General features: G+C 31.4%; 1 protein-coding gene across 4 annotated transcripts in view; it reads left to right on the top strand.

The window, feature by feature from the left end:
* Positions 1 to 21,118, top strand: part of LOC145284726 (hepatocyte growth factor-regulated tyrosine kinase substrate-like) — a 344,930-nt gene that overhangs the window by 124,346 nt on the left and 199,466 nt on the right. For all 4 annotated transcript variants that reach the window (XM_080133655.1, XM_080133654.1, XM_080133657.1 and 1 more), the window contains exons 5-6: positions 9,168 to 9,288; positions 9,442 to 9,563. In XM_080133655.1, the coding sequence (XP_079989781.1) occupies positions 9,168 to 9,288; positions 9,442 to 9,563 (243 nt within the window). The remainder of the gene's footprint in view (positions 1 to 9,167; positions 9,289 to 9,441; positions 9,564 to 21,118) is intronic.

The raw sequence follows: 21,118 nt of genomic DNA, 5'->3' as shown, positions 1-21,118 counted from the left end.
TGTTAAGTATCATACTTAGTTTTGCTCTATTCAAAAAAAAATAAATAAATAAAATGAGTTTAAAATCAGAGATAGATTTCCCTTCTAACATTAAGAACCTTGTATGTTAAGTCTGGTGAAAAAAAAAAAATCTGTTTTCGTAATTAGTTTGTTTTATAAGAAGTAAAATAAGTACCTGGAATGTAAGATATATAAAGCAAGGAAATAAAAATAATTTGAATTTACATAGGTTACATACAACCTGGAATAGATAGATATACTTGTTTTTCCATTCAAAGGTGCTCCCTATCAGATCAGTGTCTTTAAGTGGAATGAATTTTGAGGTGCCAAAGTTTCTATTTATTTCAGAGAAGTAATAAAAAGGTGGGGCCGTGTGGGTTCTTTTCAAGGGTCAGCTGGTAATTCATTTTTGTTTTCCTTGTATTTAATTTGAAGGATAAGTTTTGACTTCTTTTCTAATGTTATTCTAAAACATACAAACTCGTTTTTAAAAAGTAATAAATAAGCAGTTACACATTTTCTGACTTGAGATCGAAATCTGAAAACAAAGTGATAAGCAAGTAGATAGCATGAAATATATAGAAGAACTAAAATAAAATAAGAAAATAAAAATTTGTCCTATTCACCATTCAGAAGTTTATTTTGAAGTAGGAATAATAGAGCGTTTCTTTTTTGGATGGTGACAACCAGTTTGCCTGGTTGGTGGGTAGATAGTAAACTTTCTTTTTAATATCTATCAGATTGTGATTGTTTGCACAATAACTGAAAAGGCAAATCTGCTTGTCCAACGTTTTGCCTCCAACTCTACTTTAGACACAGCAGACCACCCCCTCCCAAATTTCCATTTGCAGACAGTAGCCACACTCCTTCTCTTGTTCATGATGCCATAATAAATCTAGACATCTCAAAAGCATGTGGGCTCAATCTTATCCCTGCTATACTACTAAAAAATGCTCTGCTGGGGTTGCTCCAAATCTCTTCAAGCTCTACAATAAATGCCTTAACGAATCTTGTTTTCCCGACAGTTGGAAAATTGCTTTAATTGTACCAGTTTACAAGAATTCTGGTGAAAGAAGTGATCCTCTCAATTATCACCCCATTAGCCTTCTCCCTCTTTTCATCAAAATCTTTGAGTTCTTAATCAAGCACTAATCTGCCACCTCACAGACAATAAACTTTTATTTAACTAACAGTAGGGTAATTCCATCTCAAATCATCCAGAAAAAACATCTTTGCACTCTTACCTCTCAGATTTTTCCCAAACTTTCACCATATATTGGTATCATAAAAACTACGGAATCCTGAAAATTTGAGCTTTTAACTCTAAGCGGTTCCGGAAATATCACAATTGGTGAAAGTTTGGAAAAAATCTGAGGGGTAAGGGTGTCATGGTCTGGATGATTTGAGATGGATTTAGACAAGCCCGTTCTACTGCAGATATCCTAACTGTAATCTCTGAACATATATATACCTAGCACTGGATAAGGCAGGAGAATCTAAGTCTTAGGCATATCTAAGGCATTTGACAGGGTTTGACATGATGGTCTTTTCATGAAAATCAAATCCTATGGTATTGCTGGATGTATACTTAATAAAATCCTTCTTAGATAAGAGAAATATCTGTTATCCTTGATGGTTGTACATCAAAACAATAGGATATAAATGCGGGTGTGCCACAGGGGTTCATTCTTATGCCTTTATTATTCCTGATATTCATAAGTGACCTTCCTGATAAAATTTTCTCTGAGATGGGGAGATATTTGCTGATGACACCACACGCTATAACAGACACGAGGGTAAAACAAATGAACACATGTTTAAGGAAATTGCTAAAACTCTAGAGGGAGACTTCCAGTCTGAAGTGAAATGGGGCCATAATTGGTTGGTAACATTCAGTACTGCCAAGACTAAGCTTATTTTCTTGATAATTACAAGAAACCTTTTCAACCACTGATTGCCATGGCTAATGATACACTGTCTAAAAGTACTTCCCTTTAGTTCTAAGGATTCACAGACTACATGAATTGAGACAAATACATTGAGGAAATTGCCAAGGGTGCTGCGAGGGCTCCCTCTACCGTGCTAAAAGACTATTCGCACCTGAGAGTATCCTGTATCTCTATAAGGCCATGGTTCACACAGTATTTTTGCCACATCTGGGTTGGTGCATCTGCCACTAGTCTCTCGCTCCTAGTCAAGGTTAAAAAAAAAAAAAGAATTGCCAACCTAATAGGTCCTGAACTATCAACTAAACTCCAACCTCTGTCCCATCACCGAAATGTGGCATCTTTATACCTGTTTTACAAGTATTTCAATAGCAAGTGCTCTGACGAACTCTGAGCACTAGTACCCTCTCAACAATAATACCCTCAACAAGCAGCAAAATCCCACCCTACACTGTAGAGATCCTTAGAATAGATACTCGAATAGCTTTTTTCCTTTGGACTGCTACACTTTGGAATTCCTTTCCGGGCCTCTGCTTCCCTGACTTTACTAACATGCAGAAATTCAAGTGTAATGTGAACAGATACCTTGCTGCCTAACTTCATAAATAGTATCTTTATAGCAATACACATGACCGTTAAAACGCTTTGGATAATCACAGATTTCAAGGGGTTTCTGCTAAAATAGTCATACTTTAAAAACCAAAGCACTTTAAGTCTTCAAAATACCACCGTTTTATTCAGAAATGAATTTACTTTCAAATGAATTAGTAAATAATAACATACATTATATATTTTTAGAGTTTTAAGCAAATGAAGTGATAAAAATGTGAACATCATAAAACGGCATTTTCGGTAAGATTTTCTTCCGATTTCTAAACATTCGTACCGTGTTTCTGTGAAGAATTTTTTAATGAAATTTGGAAATTAGCCAAAAGAGATGTCATTTTTAATAATTTTGAGTGTCTGAAATTCATTTGATGACTTATTTTTTTGTGTTAAAAAAAAAGATTTCAAAATGATGAGTATTGAAAATTTTGAAAAAAAATTTTCTTCGGACACTCACTATTAAATAAAACAATCTTTTTTCTATGTTTATTCGTTAAAAAGATGATTGAACAGTGTTTTCTCTAGTGGTACGTAGCAATTTAAAAACATAATATCCGAAAAAATCGTTATGAATTTGAATCAAGACTTCTGTAGTATTAGTGATAGTAGAAGCAGCGATAACATGGTGTAAACAGACCTTTTTGTTTTTGTTTATTTTTATTTCAAATCAATTTTTTTTTAAATTGAAAATCTGGTTATAAATAAAAATTCTTACTTGTTTAGTTAGAGCTATTTTGTTATCAACCATACAAATATTTAAAAAATATCGTGTAGTAGTAAATTTTAAAACAAGTGAAAATGTGAACTATCGTTGTTATGGTTCACGTGTACGAACGGTACACACACTTCTAATTTTCGTCCCTTAAAAAATGTTTTCAGTGAATTATTATCAAATGGAAACTAATCTACCCGATTATTAAAAATAAAATAATCAATATTTAAATATTTGTAGGAGATGCTCAGTTAAAAAATAACAGCGGTAGGAAAAGACATGAAATGTAATTAAAAATCAAAATAACATTAATTCAAAATTTATAACAATTTGTCAGCTTTAGCAAAAACTTGTTTCTTTTTTTATATTTAAATAGAATTTAAATACTTGATATTTTTCCAAGCATCATGTTTTCTTTTAGAGGGACGTCATTTTTTAAATAACATTTATTTTTGTCTGTTTGTCATAATTCTTGTAAAGTTTCACAATGGGTATCAAACACCCTCTTAAAAAAAAAAAAAAAAAAAAAAAAACTCGCTTAATTCTATGTCTGATCCTAGGTATGAGTGGCAAGCTTCCTCCTAAAACCTTTAGCCTTAACAATAACGCTAAATACAAGTGACAGAGCTCCCCACTAAACAAACTTCCTCTGTGAGCTCATATAAGCATAAAAAAAAGCATAAAAAACATTTAAAGAAAAGTGCACATGATTAATCTCCCATAAAAAAATAAATTGGTCAACTGTCCTAAAATGCTAGGATCGTCTTGAAATGGTGAATTATTTTACATTTATGTGAAACCAACCCCCATTCTAAATTCTAAAATTGTTTTTGTTTTGTTTCTATCAAGTCTTCAGGATGTTCACACATAATTTTCCTTAGCCCTATCATTAACCCAAAGTCAGAGTGGCAATCTCCCCCACCTTCTCATAATTGCACAAAGACCCTCTTAAAATCACGCATAATCGCCTTTTAGAAAACAAACAAAAAAGCACCCAGGATTTACCTATCATAGGAAAAGAGGGTGGGGGTAACTGCCCTAAAACGCTCGAATGATTCAAAATGGGAAATCATTTTACATTAAATTTTAAAATAATTTTTGTTTATCTTTGATTAAAGTTTTTCAAGTTGTTCACATGCAAATGTCTATAAAGGTAGAATCACATATTTTGGAGAGGTGGTCAGATGGGGAGGGGTAGCAGAAGGTATTAATCTACAATAATACCAAAGAAATATTGCAATATATTCATTTTTCACCAATCCTAGATTTCGATTTCAGTTTTTGGCACATAAAATGCATTACAACTAAACTTTGAGTTCTCTAACTTTTTTCTTTTAATGAATACATGGCATTTTTAAGCAATTGCAGCATATTTATGTGCATTTACTGAAGATTATTTGAAAACCATTCATTTCTGGAGATTTTCAATAGCATATTCAGATTCCTTGCACAAAAATACACTTATATGGCAAATTTCATTGCTTAGTCTTATGTTTTAACAAAGATATAGCATTTTTACTGAAAAAGTAGTGCAAAAAATGTGACAAAATGCATATGATCTTAAAGAGACCATATGCAGGGCATAAAAATAGTCATAACTTCCTTGATTTTAATTGGATTTTAAAAATTTAAAAAGATTCTTTCTTAGCTTATCAAGCTCTTTCTATATATACCAATATTGAAATTTAAATTTTTTCATGTGTATTGCTAATCTTTATTTTATTTATTTATTTTTTTTACATAGTAGTCACCACTTATCAAGGCCCGGAAGCCACTTGGGGATAAGGGTTATTGCGTGTACAGTAATCAATGGGATAATATAATAGTAATAGAGATTTTATAAAGTGTCTTACTTACTTGGGACGGTTCATCAGGAATTTGTTTATGTTGGACTTGAAGTCATCCAAGTTGTAGTCAGGTAGGAAACAGGCAAACAGAACAATTCCACAGGCATGCACTTCTAAGAAAGAAGTTTTGTTCATGGAATCTATGTTTTGATTTAGGCACAGATAGCGAGTGGGGAAAATTATTGACAGTGTTTTCAGCTAGACGGGTGTTTTTCGTGAAAGATTGGCGAGGGGGGGGGGACCAGAGATTGGAGCTCAGACGAGCACTTTCCATGGGTATAACGATAAAACAGACAGGCTCGCAACGTCTCTTCTGTGGGAGAGAGGTTGCAGGGAAGAGAAAAGGACATCCCCCACTAAGACACAAAGTCTATTTTGTACTCTGTCAAGGCAGGATAGGCTGTTTTTAGAAGCTCTTCCCCAGATATGGCAGCAGTATTCCATCCTTGGATGTACTTGGCTTTTATATAGATAGAGAATTGCATCAGCAGTGAGATATCTTCTGGAGTGATCCCACCATCTCATCTTTCCAGCAACTTTGGCAACAGACTTGATGTACGTGTTCCATTTCAGATCAGGAGTAAAGGTCAATCCCAGAAGCTTGTAAAAACATGGAGCCTCCCCAAGACGAGAGCCATCCATTTCATGCCAGATGGGGATCAGAGCATTGATGATGTAAAGATAGGAGTTTGGTTTTAGATGCATTAAAGGTAATCAGCCACCTCTTCCCCCACTGTACCACGCGCTCAAGATCAGAGGAGAGAGAGAATCAGAGTACTTTGTCATTTACGGCCTTTGATGTGTTGCCATAGATGGTCGTGTCATCAGCATAGATGCCAACGAATGATTTAAGTACGTGTTTTGGAAGATCATTGATGTAGATTAGGAAGAGAGTTGGGCCCAGGATGGACCCCTGAGGGACTCCAGCATTAATACTGTGGGTCTCTGATTTCTTATGAGCCTATCAGAGATAAATGACTTAATAATAGAGAAAACATTTCCAGTTATACCGTAGCTGAAAATCTTGTTAAGTAGGCCTTTGTGCTATACCTTATCGAAGGCTTTTGTTATATCAAGAGCAATTGCCCTAGAAAGGAAGCCTTTGTCGTTAGATATAACTGTTAGCAAATCTGCTGTCGATCTAGCAGAATGGAAACCATACTGCATGTCACTAAGGTTATTTCTGCTGAGGTGATTGACTACTTCTTTATTTAATATGGATTCCAGCAACTTACTTATGACGCACAGGAGACTTATTGGTCTGTACTGAGAGGGAAATGACTTATCTCCCTAGTTCTTAAATACAGGGCATACTGATTAGGTTTTCTAGGGTGTTGGGAAGCATGTCTTAAGACAATGGTTAAACAGTTTTGCAAGTTCTGGTTGAAGTTTTTTCAACACTATAATTGGAATGCCATCAGGGCCAGTTGCTTTACTGGAATCAAGGTTCTTGATTTGCTTGGTGACATCACATACAGATTTATGTATCCCTGCAAATTTGGTCCCAAATAATAACCCCTCACAAATAAGTAGCTCTGTGCCTTGTTTTGGGTGAAATGGCAATTAAAAAACAAAAAAAACTGTTACAAGAATAAAAGAGAAGCTCTAGCTAGAAGGAATTATAGAGACCTAAAATTGATCAAGTCCTGAAAGTGGTTAAGAGAATAATTGAACAGTAAAGAACTTGTATTTTCACATTTTGTGGATTTGGAGAAACTTATCAACAGTACCAAGAGATGGTGCTTTGTGAGCTTTATGCAAAATAGGGACAAGCGTGTAGTTAAAGTTGTTCCAGCAATATACTGAAATGCTTGAAGTCTTATTAGAATTAACAGCACATTTAGTGACAGCTTTAATATTAAAGATTACATTAAAGATTTGTGCTGAGTTTGTTGCTTTTCATATGTATCTTAGAAGCAAGGGAGTTTTGTATGTATTCTGATGATTTAATACTTGTATGTGAAACAATGGAAGGTCTACTAAAAATTAAACACTTATGGAAAGTAAAGGTCTAAGACTTAATGTTGCCTCTCAAAAAAACAAAAAAGGGAAAGTTCTATTAAGTTTATGGAAAAGATGTTTATTTTTTGTGCTACTTATATGCACAAGAAGTTCAGTGAAGTTCTTTTAAAGATGTGAACTAGTTCATGAACAAGTGTAAGACAATGGAGAAAATGTATTTCAGTGGTTCAGAAAGTTTGTTATCTTAGTGATACCATTGGATTGTAGGGAAGAGCTATTCTTAGTGAAATTGCAAGAGGTAGAAATGGATGAAATAAGTTTATGGAACTTCTGTCATTACTAACCAGCAAGGTTAACTTGTGAAAGTCTATCAGATATGTGTACACAATATGATGATCAATAGAAGTGAAATCTGATCATTAAGGGTTGATAATTGCATGAAGAGAAACGATTTTAGAATGATATGAATTTGTATTGTGAATGTTAAAGGCAGACATATATCTAATAACCTTTGAATAAGAGTAAATTTTGACAGTGAAGATGTGTGCAGAACAAGACTTTATTTTTTTTATCACATTGTGTAAGGAAAATTGTAGTGATTGCGATACTTACATCAGGAATGCATATGTGTCTGGAGTTTTTAAAGTCCAATTAACAATAGAAAAACCTGAATGGTGACATGCAGCTGATTTTATGCTCAATTGTCGCATAAAAGTAACTTGTATTCTTGCTGTTCATATGGAAATTAGATGGACCTAGGCTGTATCAAAGCAAGCTGTTAGAAAAACGAGGGGGAGTTCATTTTACAGGTGAGCTGTCAGCTGTAGATGCAGATCATGTTTATGCATGATGGATTATTTACTTCAGTCAACAAGGAAGACCAAAGGAAACCAAGAAGAATACTACAGTTATTTACTGCTGAAAATAACTACTATTTTGGCAATATATTACTTTTCAGCAATGTAGGGCAAGACTTTTGATATCTGGCTGATTCCAGAGTTTTGTGGAGTTGCTATTCATATGCCCATTAAAAATCTGAAGCTTGTATGTGAACTTTTCGCTATGTTGAGCAGCTCCTACCATTGTGATTGTTAGGTGGAGCTCTGGCCATGTACAAGTAACTTAGTAAGGAGTAAAAAGCAGACCAATTAGTCCTCGTAGTGTTATCAAACATGTGTGGCCCTGACAGATTGCTGACCTCCAACGTCGTGTGCTGTGGTATTTTTCGTTCATTGTGTTTCTTATGGCCGGATCGTCATTTTCTCCCTGGCGACTGTCGATGGGAACACAGGTGGTTGCACAAAGTAGAAATATTAAAATAAAACAAACACGAAAAACACAACGCCAATGCTTCACATACATATCAGTTGAAATCTGGGTGTGTATGAAACTATAGTACAATCCCCGCATACTACCAAGGCTAGGCTTGTCTATTAATCGCAATTTGTTTCTATCTCTGTTTCGCAGTCAGCTCTAAAAACTGTCCATACGTGTTGCTATCAGCTTCCATCTGTCGCAACTGATAGAAAGATGTCAACTAACTCTCCGTGTCAGTATCTGAAGTTGCCCCCACCCCGGCTACTGGAAGCGGCCCTGTTGTATCTGTTCTGTGGGTTTCTATTATCATTGTCAAATCAAAAAGGCTCGATCTAAAATACCTAAAGATTCATTGCTTGCTACTTCCCATATTTTTATTTGTCAGACACTTCCTATTCCTTTGTCTATTGCCACCCATCTCTCAGAACTTAGTGACTCAGGTCCACTTCATAGTATCACAGTAGCAGCATATGCTATTTATGCATTTAAGCCATATGACCACTGAGAACTTTGCCTATACCAGAGAATGTGATAGAAATTAAAGAGAACAAAAAAAAAAAACTTAGTTTTCTATACCAATATTTTATTACTGTAATCCTATCTGTTTCTATTCTATAGTAAAGGTGTTGTTAGTTTTTTTATATGGCTGTAATCCTGTCTTTGTTTTTTGTTTGAAAATTAATTTCAAAGATGCTTAATTTTCTCTAGTAATTGATGCTAGGGTTATTTGATTTCATTGATTAAATATATCTTCAGGATATTACAAATGTTTTTCAGACCCGACCACCTCCTGTAAAAGAAAAGATTTTGGAACTAATTCAAGTTTGGTCTCATGCATTCCGCAATGAACCAAGTTACAAAGCTGTGCAAGACACTTTTCATCTAATGAAAATGGAAGGTAAATTTACTCTTAATTATCATGTTTTTATATCTCTTTGCACTAATCATCTTAAATTATTTCAAAAATGGTTGTTGGAATAAAGTCTTGCTTTATTTAAAAAGTATAATTGTTTTCATTTTTATATAGAGACCAAATGTCATTCCATTTTAGGGTATACATTCCCTGCTTTGAAAGAAGCTGATGCAATGTTTGTTGCTGAGAAAGCTCCGGAATGGAAAGATGGAGAATGTTGTACTTTGTGCAGGGTTGTATTTGGTGTTGTCCAGCGGAAGGTAATTTTACTTGATTTATTTTAAATTAATTTTTGTTCTTCTAGAAAGGACATATTTTTATGTTTATCTTGTGAATAAAATCTTTTCACAGTAATCTTGATTTCATAAATTTTTTTGAGTAAATGTGTGATATTCTTTTTTTTTTTTTTTTTTTTTTTATTAATGTTAACTCTTTATATATGAAACTTTATCTCGATCCACGAAATAATATGCAATTCATTGTGTACTTCATTATTATACATTTTTGACCGTTTAGTTATGAATAGCATTTTTATTACCAAAATAGTATGTATATATGTATATGCTAGGAGATGGATATATTCAGTTTAGTGTCCAATCTCTAACTTCATTATATAAAATCTACTTTTCTGAGCTTATTTTGCATTCTGGACTGCCTCATATTGTTTGTGAGTTTCTGTTGTGTTGTTCAAACTTTACTTTACTTAAAACCATTCCACAGACAATAACAAGTTATACTGTCTACCTGTCAACAAAGGTCATATTTGTCCAACATGAAAACAGCCATAATTTATCTGTGTAGAGATGTATGAATATTATTGTGGTGCCAATATACTGTAAGCTCACGATAGTGCTGTGTTTCTTTAGGAGATTAGTCTTCTAAAAGTTTGCTACTCCAAAATAAATCTCAAAGAATGCCTTGTTCTGCTTATAGCAACCCATCATGTTGAGTGCCACTAGAGAAAATAGGCGTCTTTCTGAAAAAATGGGCATAGTTTACTGCACAATTTATGCATTCAAACTTCTGGTAATCTGTCCCTTTATTATTATTTTTTTTTTTTTTTTTTAAATCTGAATCAAATCTAAAATGGTTAAATGCATATCAGTACAATCATATGGATTGTCAATTCTCCAGACTGAAAGCATACAAGTAATCATAAACTTGTATGTGGACAGCTGGAAATATTGGTCACTTGTTATTAAAACATTTTGCCATAAATCTGATTTGAAAATGAAGCGAGGTGATATTTTTTTTTTTTTTTTTTTTTTTTGCATTGTTTTCTATGTTTGTGATTGTGCAGATAAGTTTTTGCATCAGCAATATCAGTTTGTATATTTTATATCGGACACCAGAAAAAAAAAACTATATCTCTTGGTTCCATAAGACTAGCATTACAAGTGTGTGCTGTATTTACGTGGACATCGACAATATTACATACCTAATGTGCTTCAACAAGTCATATCTTTCTTATTTATGAGTCAATTTTTAAAAGAATTACATTGAGGGAAAGAGAATAGAATAAGCATTCCAATGATGTTAATGCATTTTTCTTTTATGCTCCAAGTTTAAAATGAAAAAAAAAAAAGGGAAACTGTTTTTTTCAATGTTTACATTTCATACTTTATGTTTGGATACACATGCATGGGGTCAAATTTAATTGGATATTGCTGAAATGTTACAGGCTATATAAACATAGGAGTCCATTTCTACTGGCTTTGATTTATATTTTTACGACCACAGGAAGCCAAGTTACAACTGAGCAAAGTTGACTAAGAATATTTCAAAATTGATAAGATAAATCGGTATATATCATCCATTTTCATATAGATAATAGTTTCAGAATTATTTTCATGTATATGTAAATATTTGATAATTATTGTGCGGAAATTTCTTTAAAGTGTTATCTTTTATAGAAATTCAACTCCACTTAGAGAAAATGGCTTGCTATGTGTTCAGCTGACTAAAGAATAATAAAAAACTGTTTTTCTGCTTTCAAAACAAAAGCAGAAAAATCAGTTTCATTTTTTATTCCGAGTTTGTTAAAACAATTATTTTCAAATTTTTCAAATTGAATTTCCAGACAGTACACATATACAAAAAAAAAAAGCGTTAAAAAACAACAAAATGTACTAAGTACATGCGTTTCTGTTATCATTGTATTTATAACTTCTTACTTGTACTTAAGGTAGAATTGTTTTTTAGTGGTAAAAAATAAAACAAAACAAACAAAAAAACATAACAAATAAAAGGTATTTATGCACTTATGCTACCATGCTGAAATCATAACGTTATTATTTAGAAACCCATTCTGAACATGGAGAAGGAAGGGTGTTTTTTTTAACTATTCTGTACTTTCACCTAACAAAAAATATATTGTGAAACTTGAATTTATTTTTAACTCATTGTCAAGACCATTTTTTTGAATCTGTAAGACAGACCCGGTTTTTTTGGGTTTTTTTACCTGCTAATATCTAAATAATAATAATAATTAGGTGGTTCGATAAAGAATTTCATTGTGATGCATTGTAAATTTTTATCTTGTTTTCACCTTAACATTTTTATTTAAAATGACTACCTTTTAAGGTTTTCGGGTATGCTGAAAACGAATATCGCATTTAAAATTTCTGCAAATAAGTAGCTTTCCGAATATTAAACAATGTCATTTCTTATGTTAGTGCTGGTGGCCATCTTGGTACGCGTATAGTTTCTCGGGGTTGCATTTGTGTACTTCAATGGCCACCAGTGATAACATAAGAAATGGCATTGTTTAATATCTGGAAAACTACTTATTTGCAGAAAATTTAAATGCAATATTCGTTTTCAGAATACCCTAAAACCTATGAAAGTAATTTTAAATGTTAAGGTGGAAACAAGGTAAAAAAAAAATTACCATTTTATTTCTTTGTTTACATTATTGAATTTTCAGTAAAATAACAAACTAGAAATTACGAAAATTATCATCAACTGGTGAATATATAGTTGTTGCTTATTAGGGTTCCTGGTACTGTGAAAGCTATATCAAGGATTCATGTAGAGTACGATTTATGGTTGCATCTTAGAAAATAGGAGTATATTTTTGGCCAGATAGAGAGGATTTACAAAATTGAAAATTGGACTGGTCAAAAAATGCATAAGTTCTGGTCGACTATGGGAACTTCCATCTTTTACAGAAATCCAAAATCTATATGAAAAATTTTGATTTATTTCTGAGATTAATTCATATCTACTCAATTTTATTTTTCTTTGAAGGGAGTAGTAAATACCGGCCATAAATGCTCTTTAGGCATTCAATGGCTACACCCAAGATCAAGCTCTCCTTTGGTGAGGAGGCAGGAAAATGCCTGCTTTCAATAAAGCTATATTTAAATACCAATATAATACTTAGTTTTGTTCATAGACACCCACTGTATGATACCATGCACCAGTTTAAAAAAAAAAATTGAAATTTGTACATCTTAATTTATAATTCATGGCTTATGGTTAAGAGATACATCAGATTTTACTGCATAATCAGAAAGAGCACACAATTTTATATAAGAGTGCCAAGTTTTATTAAGAATAGCTTGAAAAATAAATAAATGGTGGTGAAATTTCCAAATTTCTTGAAATGTTGAGGTCCATAATTTAGCCCACTTTTTCTAAAGAAAAATGTCCACGGAAAAGCCTAAATTTTGGCACTTAAAATTCTCATAACTTTTGAACTACTGATAGTATTTGCATAATTTAAACGGTTTTAAGCATCTTTTACATAGTTATTTTCATGTAAGTTGATAAAATAATTATCTAAAAAGAAAAAATTAACTTGTAATGCTAATAGGACTTCGAAAACTTAAGTACTATTCTGAATTCTGTAATCTTCTACTTGCACAACTAATTGCGCTCTTGTGTTCACTGAGGCCAATTAACATAAAAGGAAAATAAAGTGAACAATTCAGCACTTATCAAGGCTATTCCAGGATAAGGGTTAATAAGAGTACAGTGGTTATCGGGACAACAGGGTAGAAATAATTAGTGATGGAAATTGGGTGTAATTTTATTATTTAAGTGAACAGCTCAAGAAGAACTTGTTTACATTGGACTTGAAGGCTACCATGTTCCAATCGGTTGGAAATCAGGCCAGTGGAATCGTGTTCCACATGTGGGCAGATCTAGGAAAGAAGCTTTGTTCATAGAATCTACATCTAGATTTAGGCACAGATAGCGGAGAAAATTGTTGATAGTGGCTGTAGCTAGTCAAGTGTTTTTTGCAAAAGTTTGGCGAGATTAGAGCTTAGTTGAGCGTTTGCCATGAAAATAATGATAGAACAGAGACAGGCTTGCATTGTCTCTTCTGTAGGAAAGAGGTTGCAGGAAAAAGAAAAGGAACCAGGTTCTGAAACTGGTTTTTAAACGCTTTCAAGGCAGTATAGGGCGCTCCAAACAGCTCCTGCCCAGATGTGGCAACAGTACTCCATTTTAGGATGTACTTGGCTTTTATACAGGTAGAGGATTGTATCGGAACTGAAGCAGTAGAATGATCCAACCATTTTCCAGTGATCTTGGCAACGGATTTGATGTACGTGTTCCATTTCAGATCAGGAGTGGTCAGACCCAGAAAGTTGTCAAAACCTGGTACTTCCCCAAGATGAGTCATTCACTTCAATTGGGGTCAGTGTTGATGATGGGAAAAGAGAAGCTTAACCAACCATCTTTTTCCCCATTGTACCACATGTTTAAGATCAGAAGAGAGGATCAGAGATACCTTAGTCATTGTTTTAAAGTGTTGCCAGAGATAGTCTGCATAAATGTCTACGAATAATCTAAAAATGTGATTTGGGAGATCATTGATGAAGATCAGGAAGCATTGGGACCAGGATGAAATACTGAAGGATGCCAGCATCGATACTGCATACTTTTGATTTATGCCCATCAACAATTACTCTTATAATCCTATCAGAGAAAGAATTTAATAATTGAGAGGGCATTTCCAACTATGGAATAGTTGGAAATTTTGTGAAGTAAACCTTTGTCATACCCTATCAAAAGCATTTGGTATGTCAAGAGCTATTGCTCTAGAAATGAAGCTCCTGTTAAGACATTCACTAATCCTGTGTGTTACTAGCATATCAGCTGTGAATCTAGCAGAACAGAAACCATATTTCATGTCATGGAGTAGATTATTTCTGCTGAGGTGATTAACTACTTCTCTATTTATAACAGATTCTATCAACTTACATATGATGCACAGGAGACTAATTGGTCTGTACTGAGGCAGAGGACTGATCTCCAGAATTTTTAAACAATTTTAAATACTCCAGAATCAATTTTAAGACAGAGCTTATATTTATCAGCATGAGTAACATTGGTTACTAAAATTTATGATTTCTTATAAGTAGATTTCTTGATCTCCATCAAAAGTTTTATTTTTTATCGAAATATAATTAAATTTAAGCTACACTCAAATGAGATATTATTGTGAAAATGAGTAAATTTAATTTTTTTTAACTTCTATTTTTCAATTTTCACCATAGTTTTTAGTTGTGTGAAATATTTTGTGTCCATGAAGTTGTTTATTAAAGGCTGGAGTATCCTGGCAGTAATGGTTTGAGGTTGATTCTGATTTTGAGTTTCTATTTATTTACTTCCGTGGTTGACAATCAAATTCAAATAGTGTTTTTTCTCACCTTTATACTTCAGTTATGTTGAAAGTAAAAGTGTGATTTATTGTATTTACCAGCACAGAAATATTAGCCAAAGCAAATATATTGACAAACCTCTGAACTACATCTGAGTTCTCTTAAATAAAAGTATCAATTAAATTAGAATGGTTTCTATAAAATTAATGTCCTTTTAAATTTCTTTAAATAAAATTTTTCAATCCACTAGATTAATTAAAACTGAATCTTACTGCTATTATTAACTGGCTTTTTCACTCGCTATCACACCACAATTTAATTCCCATTCATTTAAACAAAGATGAACAATAAGTAAGAAACAAAATCGATAAGATAGAACTCATGGAAAAGAAAATGTTTACATCTGTCCATTTGTCTGTTCGTTTTGCTATTTGTTTTTCTTATTAATTTTTCTTGAAATAGGCAAATTACCAACATATTTCTAGCGATTTCATATTTGTATTTCAACATTTTTCTAACTTTTTAACTTCAAACATATTTATTTTCAACCAGGGTAGGGAATTATTTTTGTGTTTTATATTAAAAGTGAGAAACATTGTATTATTTGCTAATAAAAATTAAATTTGCATACATGATGAATTATACTATAAAGCAAGATGGACACATGTACATTCACTTTTATTATACAGATAAGTGAATCATATTTAAATAAAACTATATAGAATTTATTTATTCCTTTTCCCATATTCAGCAATCTTAGAATTACCTCCCTATGAATGAAAATAAAATCTTTGAACTTTTTTTTTTTACATAGACGTCACCACTTATCAAGGCCGATAGGCCACTCAAGGATAAGGGTTAAAGAGTGTAGAGTAGTCAAAAGGACAATATAGTAATTGATAGTAATGGAAGTTCGGTAAATTTGTTAACCTAAGTGGAACGGCTCATCAGACACTTGTTCACGTTGGACTTGAAGACAACCATATTATAGACAGCAGGAAAACAGAAGACAATTCCACAGGCATGCAGTTCTAAGGAAGAAACTTTGATCATGGAATCTGTTTAGGTTTAGGTACAGATAAAGAGTGGGGAAAATTATTGATAATGTTTTCAGTTTCTTGTGAAAGTTTGGCGAGGGGGGACCATAGATTGAAGCTCAGTCGAACACTTTCCATGAAAATAACGATAAAGCAGAGACAAACTCGCAACATTTCTTCTGTGAGACAGAGGTTGCAGCGAAGAGAAAAGGACATCTCCCACCAAGCCCCGAAGTCTATTTTGAACTCTATCAAGGCAGGACAAGTCTTTTCTAGCAGCTCCTGCCCATATGAACTTATGAATTCTTTAAATTATAAGTCACAAACCCACTGGAACAAGATGGCACATCCTTTGTTTTAACTAAGCACTGAAGAGGAAAAATCAAAGAAGGCAAACTGTTTTTATTTTGTTTGAATCCTAGCTAAAATTATCGTGATTTAGAATTTGCTCTTTGTTTGATGTTAATTTTTTGAAACAATATACTAGTATGGAGACCCAACATTGCCCAGGATTGAATGAGGATAAACAAATATTCCACACCATACTTTTATTGTCATCAACATCGGCGAAATTGCACATTGTTTAATCAAATCAATTAATTGCCTTGCTCGAGTTGGAAACCCAATGTGGTGCACCAGGATTAAGCTTCACATTTCTCCCTGCAGTGATTAAGGCCGTAATACATTGTAGTCTACATTGCACTGTTGATTTCTTCCTCTATGGTTTCGGCCATTACCTGTTGATTCTATCACATTATTTTTTATATATAATGTCTTGAATTTAACTTTTGAAATATAAAGTATCATTTCAAAGTGGCTCTCTTATCCTCTTATCAAAGAACCTACTATTGATTTAAAAAAAATTTTTATTACATTTTCACCCTAAATAAGGCAATGTGCCACTTTGATGTAGTAGGCTACTATCAGGGACCTAAGTTGCAGAGGTACTATATAGGGAGTTTAGCAGCAAGATGTCTATTTACATTAGACTTTAACTTCTGCATCTCAGTATAGTTGGGGAAGCAGGGAACCAGAAGTAAATTCCAAAGTCTTGCAGTTCTGGGGAAGAAGCTTTCTTATATCTAGGGATCTCGACTGTGTAGGGGTGGGATTTAGCTGCTTGTTGGGGATATTTTCGGTTAGGGGGGGTACAAGGGCTTCTAGGTTGTCAGAGCAGCCACCATTAAAATACTTGTAAAACAGGCAGAGGAATGCAACATTTCCTTGATGTGACAGGGGCTGAAGTTTAGGTGACAGTTCTGGACCTACCTATTAGGTTGGCGACTCTCTTTTGGACCCTGTCCAGGAGTGATTGACTAGTAGCAGATGCACCAGCCCAAATGTGACAGCAGTACTCCATACTTGGGCAAATGGTGTCTTTATAGAGCTACAGGATACTTTCAGGTGTAAGTAACTTTCTAGCACGATAGAGAGAGCCCACCTTCTTTGCAGCAGCCTTAGCAATTATCTCAATGTATCTATTCTAACTCATGTGAACATTAAGCCAAGGAGCTTGAACAAAGTGCTTTCAGGTAAAGTATCTCTAGCCATAGCTATTGGTGGTTGTTAAGGTTTCATGTAATTATTAAAGAAAACAAGCTTTGTCTTGGCAGCGTTAAATGTTACCATTCATTTTTGACTGAATGTCTTCCTCTAGGTTTCCGGCCATTACCTTAGATATGTGCTCATTAGTTTTCCCCACGTATCTGCTATAGAGCGTGGTGTAGTTGGCAAATAGATCCATGTCAGAGACAATTTTATCAGGTAAGTCATTTATGAATATCAGAAATAATAAGACTCCAAGGATCGATATCTGAGGTACAACCACATTTATATCAAATTTTTTGGACATACGCCCATTAAGGACAACCTGGATTCTTCTCTTATTTAAGAATGATCTAATTATGCTTAGCATTAATATTTCTGGTTAAAACTTATTCCAAACTAATTCTCATGGTGAATATCACTTAAATTCTTTCTCCAATCTATACTTGTATTTGCATAAATTTCTTTTTCAGCTTTCCATTTCATCTTGTATGTTATATATGCTTCTATTTATTTTTTATCACCTATATGTTTAAAACGCGTGGTTATTCTTAAACATTAATACCTCTGAAAACGATATATGCATGCAAAAAACGATTGACAGTGCCTCAAAAAATGAAAAACTTCTCACTAATCGAAGATGAACCTATGTTTTCAGTGGTGCCCATATGCCCGTGCATCCGTTATTCCAGATGATTGCCAAATAACCATCCATTAGTTTTTCCTGAAATTTTGCCACAAATTGTATTTCATTAAATAGATGTGCACAGAAAAAAAAAATTTTTTTGCCAAATTCCCATTGCACTCTCAGGGGCTCAAGAGGTCAAAAATGCCCCCAAATAGCCAAAAATTACACTTTTTGCCCCATAGCTTTGATCCATTGATTAGATTTTCCTGAAACTTGGCCAAAATATGGAGGACATTGTTTTTAATATAAATTCAGTATGAGTGACCCTGGCAAAATTCTGGTTTGCATCAGTTTGTGACTTTTAGGGTTAAAAAAAAAAAAACAACGTGCCTTTTTGGAGCTCTTTTTTCATATTACTCAAAACCTTGATATTTATGTCTATATAGTGGTTTTCCATAATGTATGTATGTATATATATATATGTATGTATGTATGTACGTGTGTATGTATATGTGTATATATATGTATATATGTGTATATATATGTATATATGTGTATATATATGTACATATGTGCATATATATGTACATATGTGCATATATATGTGTATATGTATGTGTATATATGTATATATATTTGTATATGCATGTGTATATATGTATATATATTTGTATATGCATGTGTATATATGTATATATATTTGTATATGCATGTGTATATATGTATATATATTTGTATATGCATGTGTATATATGTATATATATTTGATTATGTATGTGTATATATGTATATATATTTGTATATGTATGTGTATATATGTATATATATTTGTATATGTATGTGTATATATGTATATATATTTGTATATGTATGTGTATATATGTATATATATTTGTATATGTATGTGTATATATGTATATATATTTGTATATGTATGTGTATATATGTATATATATTTGTATATGTATGTGTATATATGTATATATATTTGTATATGTATGTGTATATATGTATATATATTTGTATATGTATGTGTATATATGTATATATATTTGTATATGTATGTGTATATATGTATATATATTTGTATATGTATGTGTATATATGTATATATATTTGTATATGTATGTGTATATATGTATATATATTTGTATATGTATGTGTATATATGTATATATATTTGTATATGTATGTGTATATATGTATATATATTTGTATATGTATGTGTATATATATTTGTATATGTATGTGTATATATGTATATGTATATATGTATATATATTTGTATATGTATATGTATATATGTATATATATTTGTATATGTATGTGTATATATGTATATATATTTGTATATGTATGTGTATATATGTATATATATTTGTATATGTATGTGTATATATGTATATATATTTGTATATGTATGTGTATATATGTATATATATTTGTATATGTATGTGTATATATGTATATATATTTGTATATGTATGTGTATATATGTATATATATTTGTATATGTATGTGTATATATGTATATATATTTGTATATGTATGTGTATATATGTATATATATTTGTATATGTATGTGTATATATGTATATATATTTGTATATGTATGTGTATATATGTATATATATTTGTATATGTATGTGTATATATGTATATATATTTGTATATGTATGTGTATATATGTATATATATTTGTATATGTATGTGTATATATGTATATATATTTGTATATGTATGTGTATATATGTATATATATTTGTATATGTATGTGTATATATGTATATATATTTGTATATGTATGTGTATATATGTATATATATTTGTATATGTATGTGTATATATGTATATATATTTGTATATGTATGTGTATATATGTATATATATTTGTATATGTATGTGTATATATGTATATATATTGGTATATTGTATATTTTGTATATGTATGTGTATATATGTATATATATTTGTATATGTATGTGTATATATGTATATATATTTGTATATGTATGTGTATATATGTATATATATTTGTATATGTATGTGTATATATGTATATATATTTGTATATGTATGTGTATATATGTATATATATTTGTATATGTATGTGTATATATGTATATATATTTGTATATGTATGTGTATATATGTATATATATTTGTATATGTATGTGTATATATGTATATATATTTGTATATGTATGTGTATATATGTATATATATTTGTATATGTATGTGTATATATGTATATATATTTGTATATGTATGTGTATGTATATTTGTATATGTATGTGTATATGTATGTGTATGATATATTTGTATATGTATGTGTATATATGTATATATATATTTGTATATGTATGTGTATATATGTATATATATTTGTATATGTATGTGTATATATGTATATATATATTTGTATATGTATGTGTATATATGTATATATATATTTGTATATGTATGTGTATATATGTATATATATATTTGTATATGTATGTGTATATATGTATATATATATTTGTATATGTATGTGTATATAGTATATATATATTTGTATATGTATGTGTATATATGTATATATATATTTGTATATGTATGTGTATATATGTATATATATATTTGTATATGTATGTGTATATATGTATATATATATTTGTATATGTATGTGTCTCTATGTATATATGTATATATATATTTGTATATTGTATGTGTATATATGTATATATATATTTGTATATGTATGTGTATATATGTATATATATATTTGTATATGTATGTGTATATATGTATATATATATTTGTATATGTATGTGTATATATGTAGATGTATATTTGTATATGTATATAGATGTATATTTGTATATGTATATATATGTATATAAATGTATATTTGTATATGTATATATATGTATATAATGTATATTTGTATATGTATATAAATGTATATATGTATATATATGTATATATATGTGTATATATATGTATAT

Source organism: Euprymna scolopes, chromosome 9 (genome assembly GCF_053919585.1).
Source record: "Euprymna scolopes isolate OS-2025 chromosome 9, ASM5391958v1, whole genome shotgun sequence".
In the NCBI taxonomy this organism is placed as follows: domain Eukaryota; kingdom Metazoa; phylum Mollusca; class Cephalopoda; order Sepiida; family Sepiolidae; genus Euprymna; species Euprymna scolopes.
The sequence above is the reverse complement of the archived record's forward strand: the minus strand, read 5'-3'. Positions and strand labels throughout refer to the sequence as shown.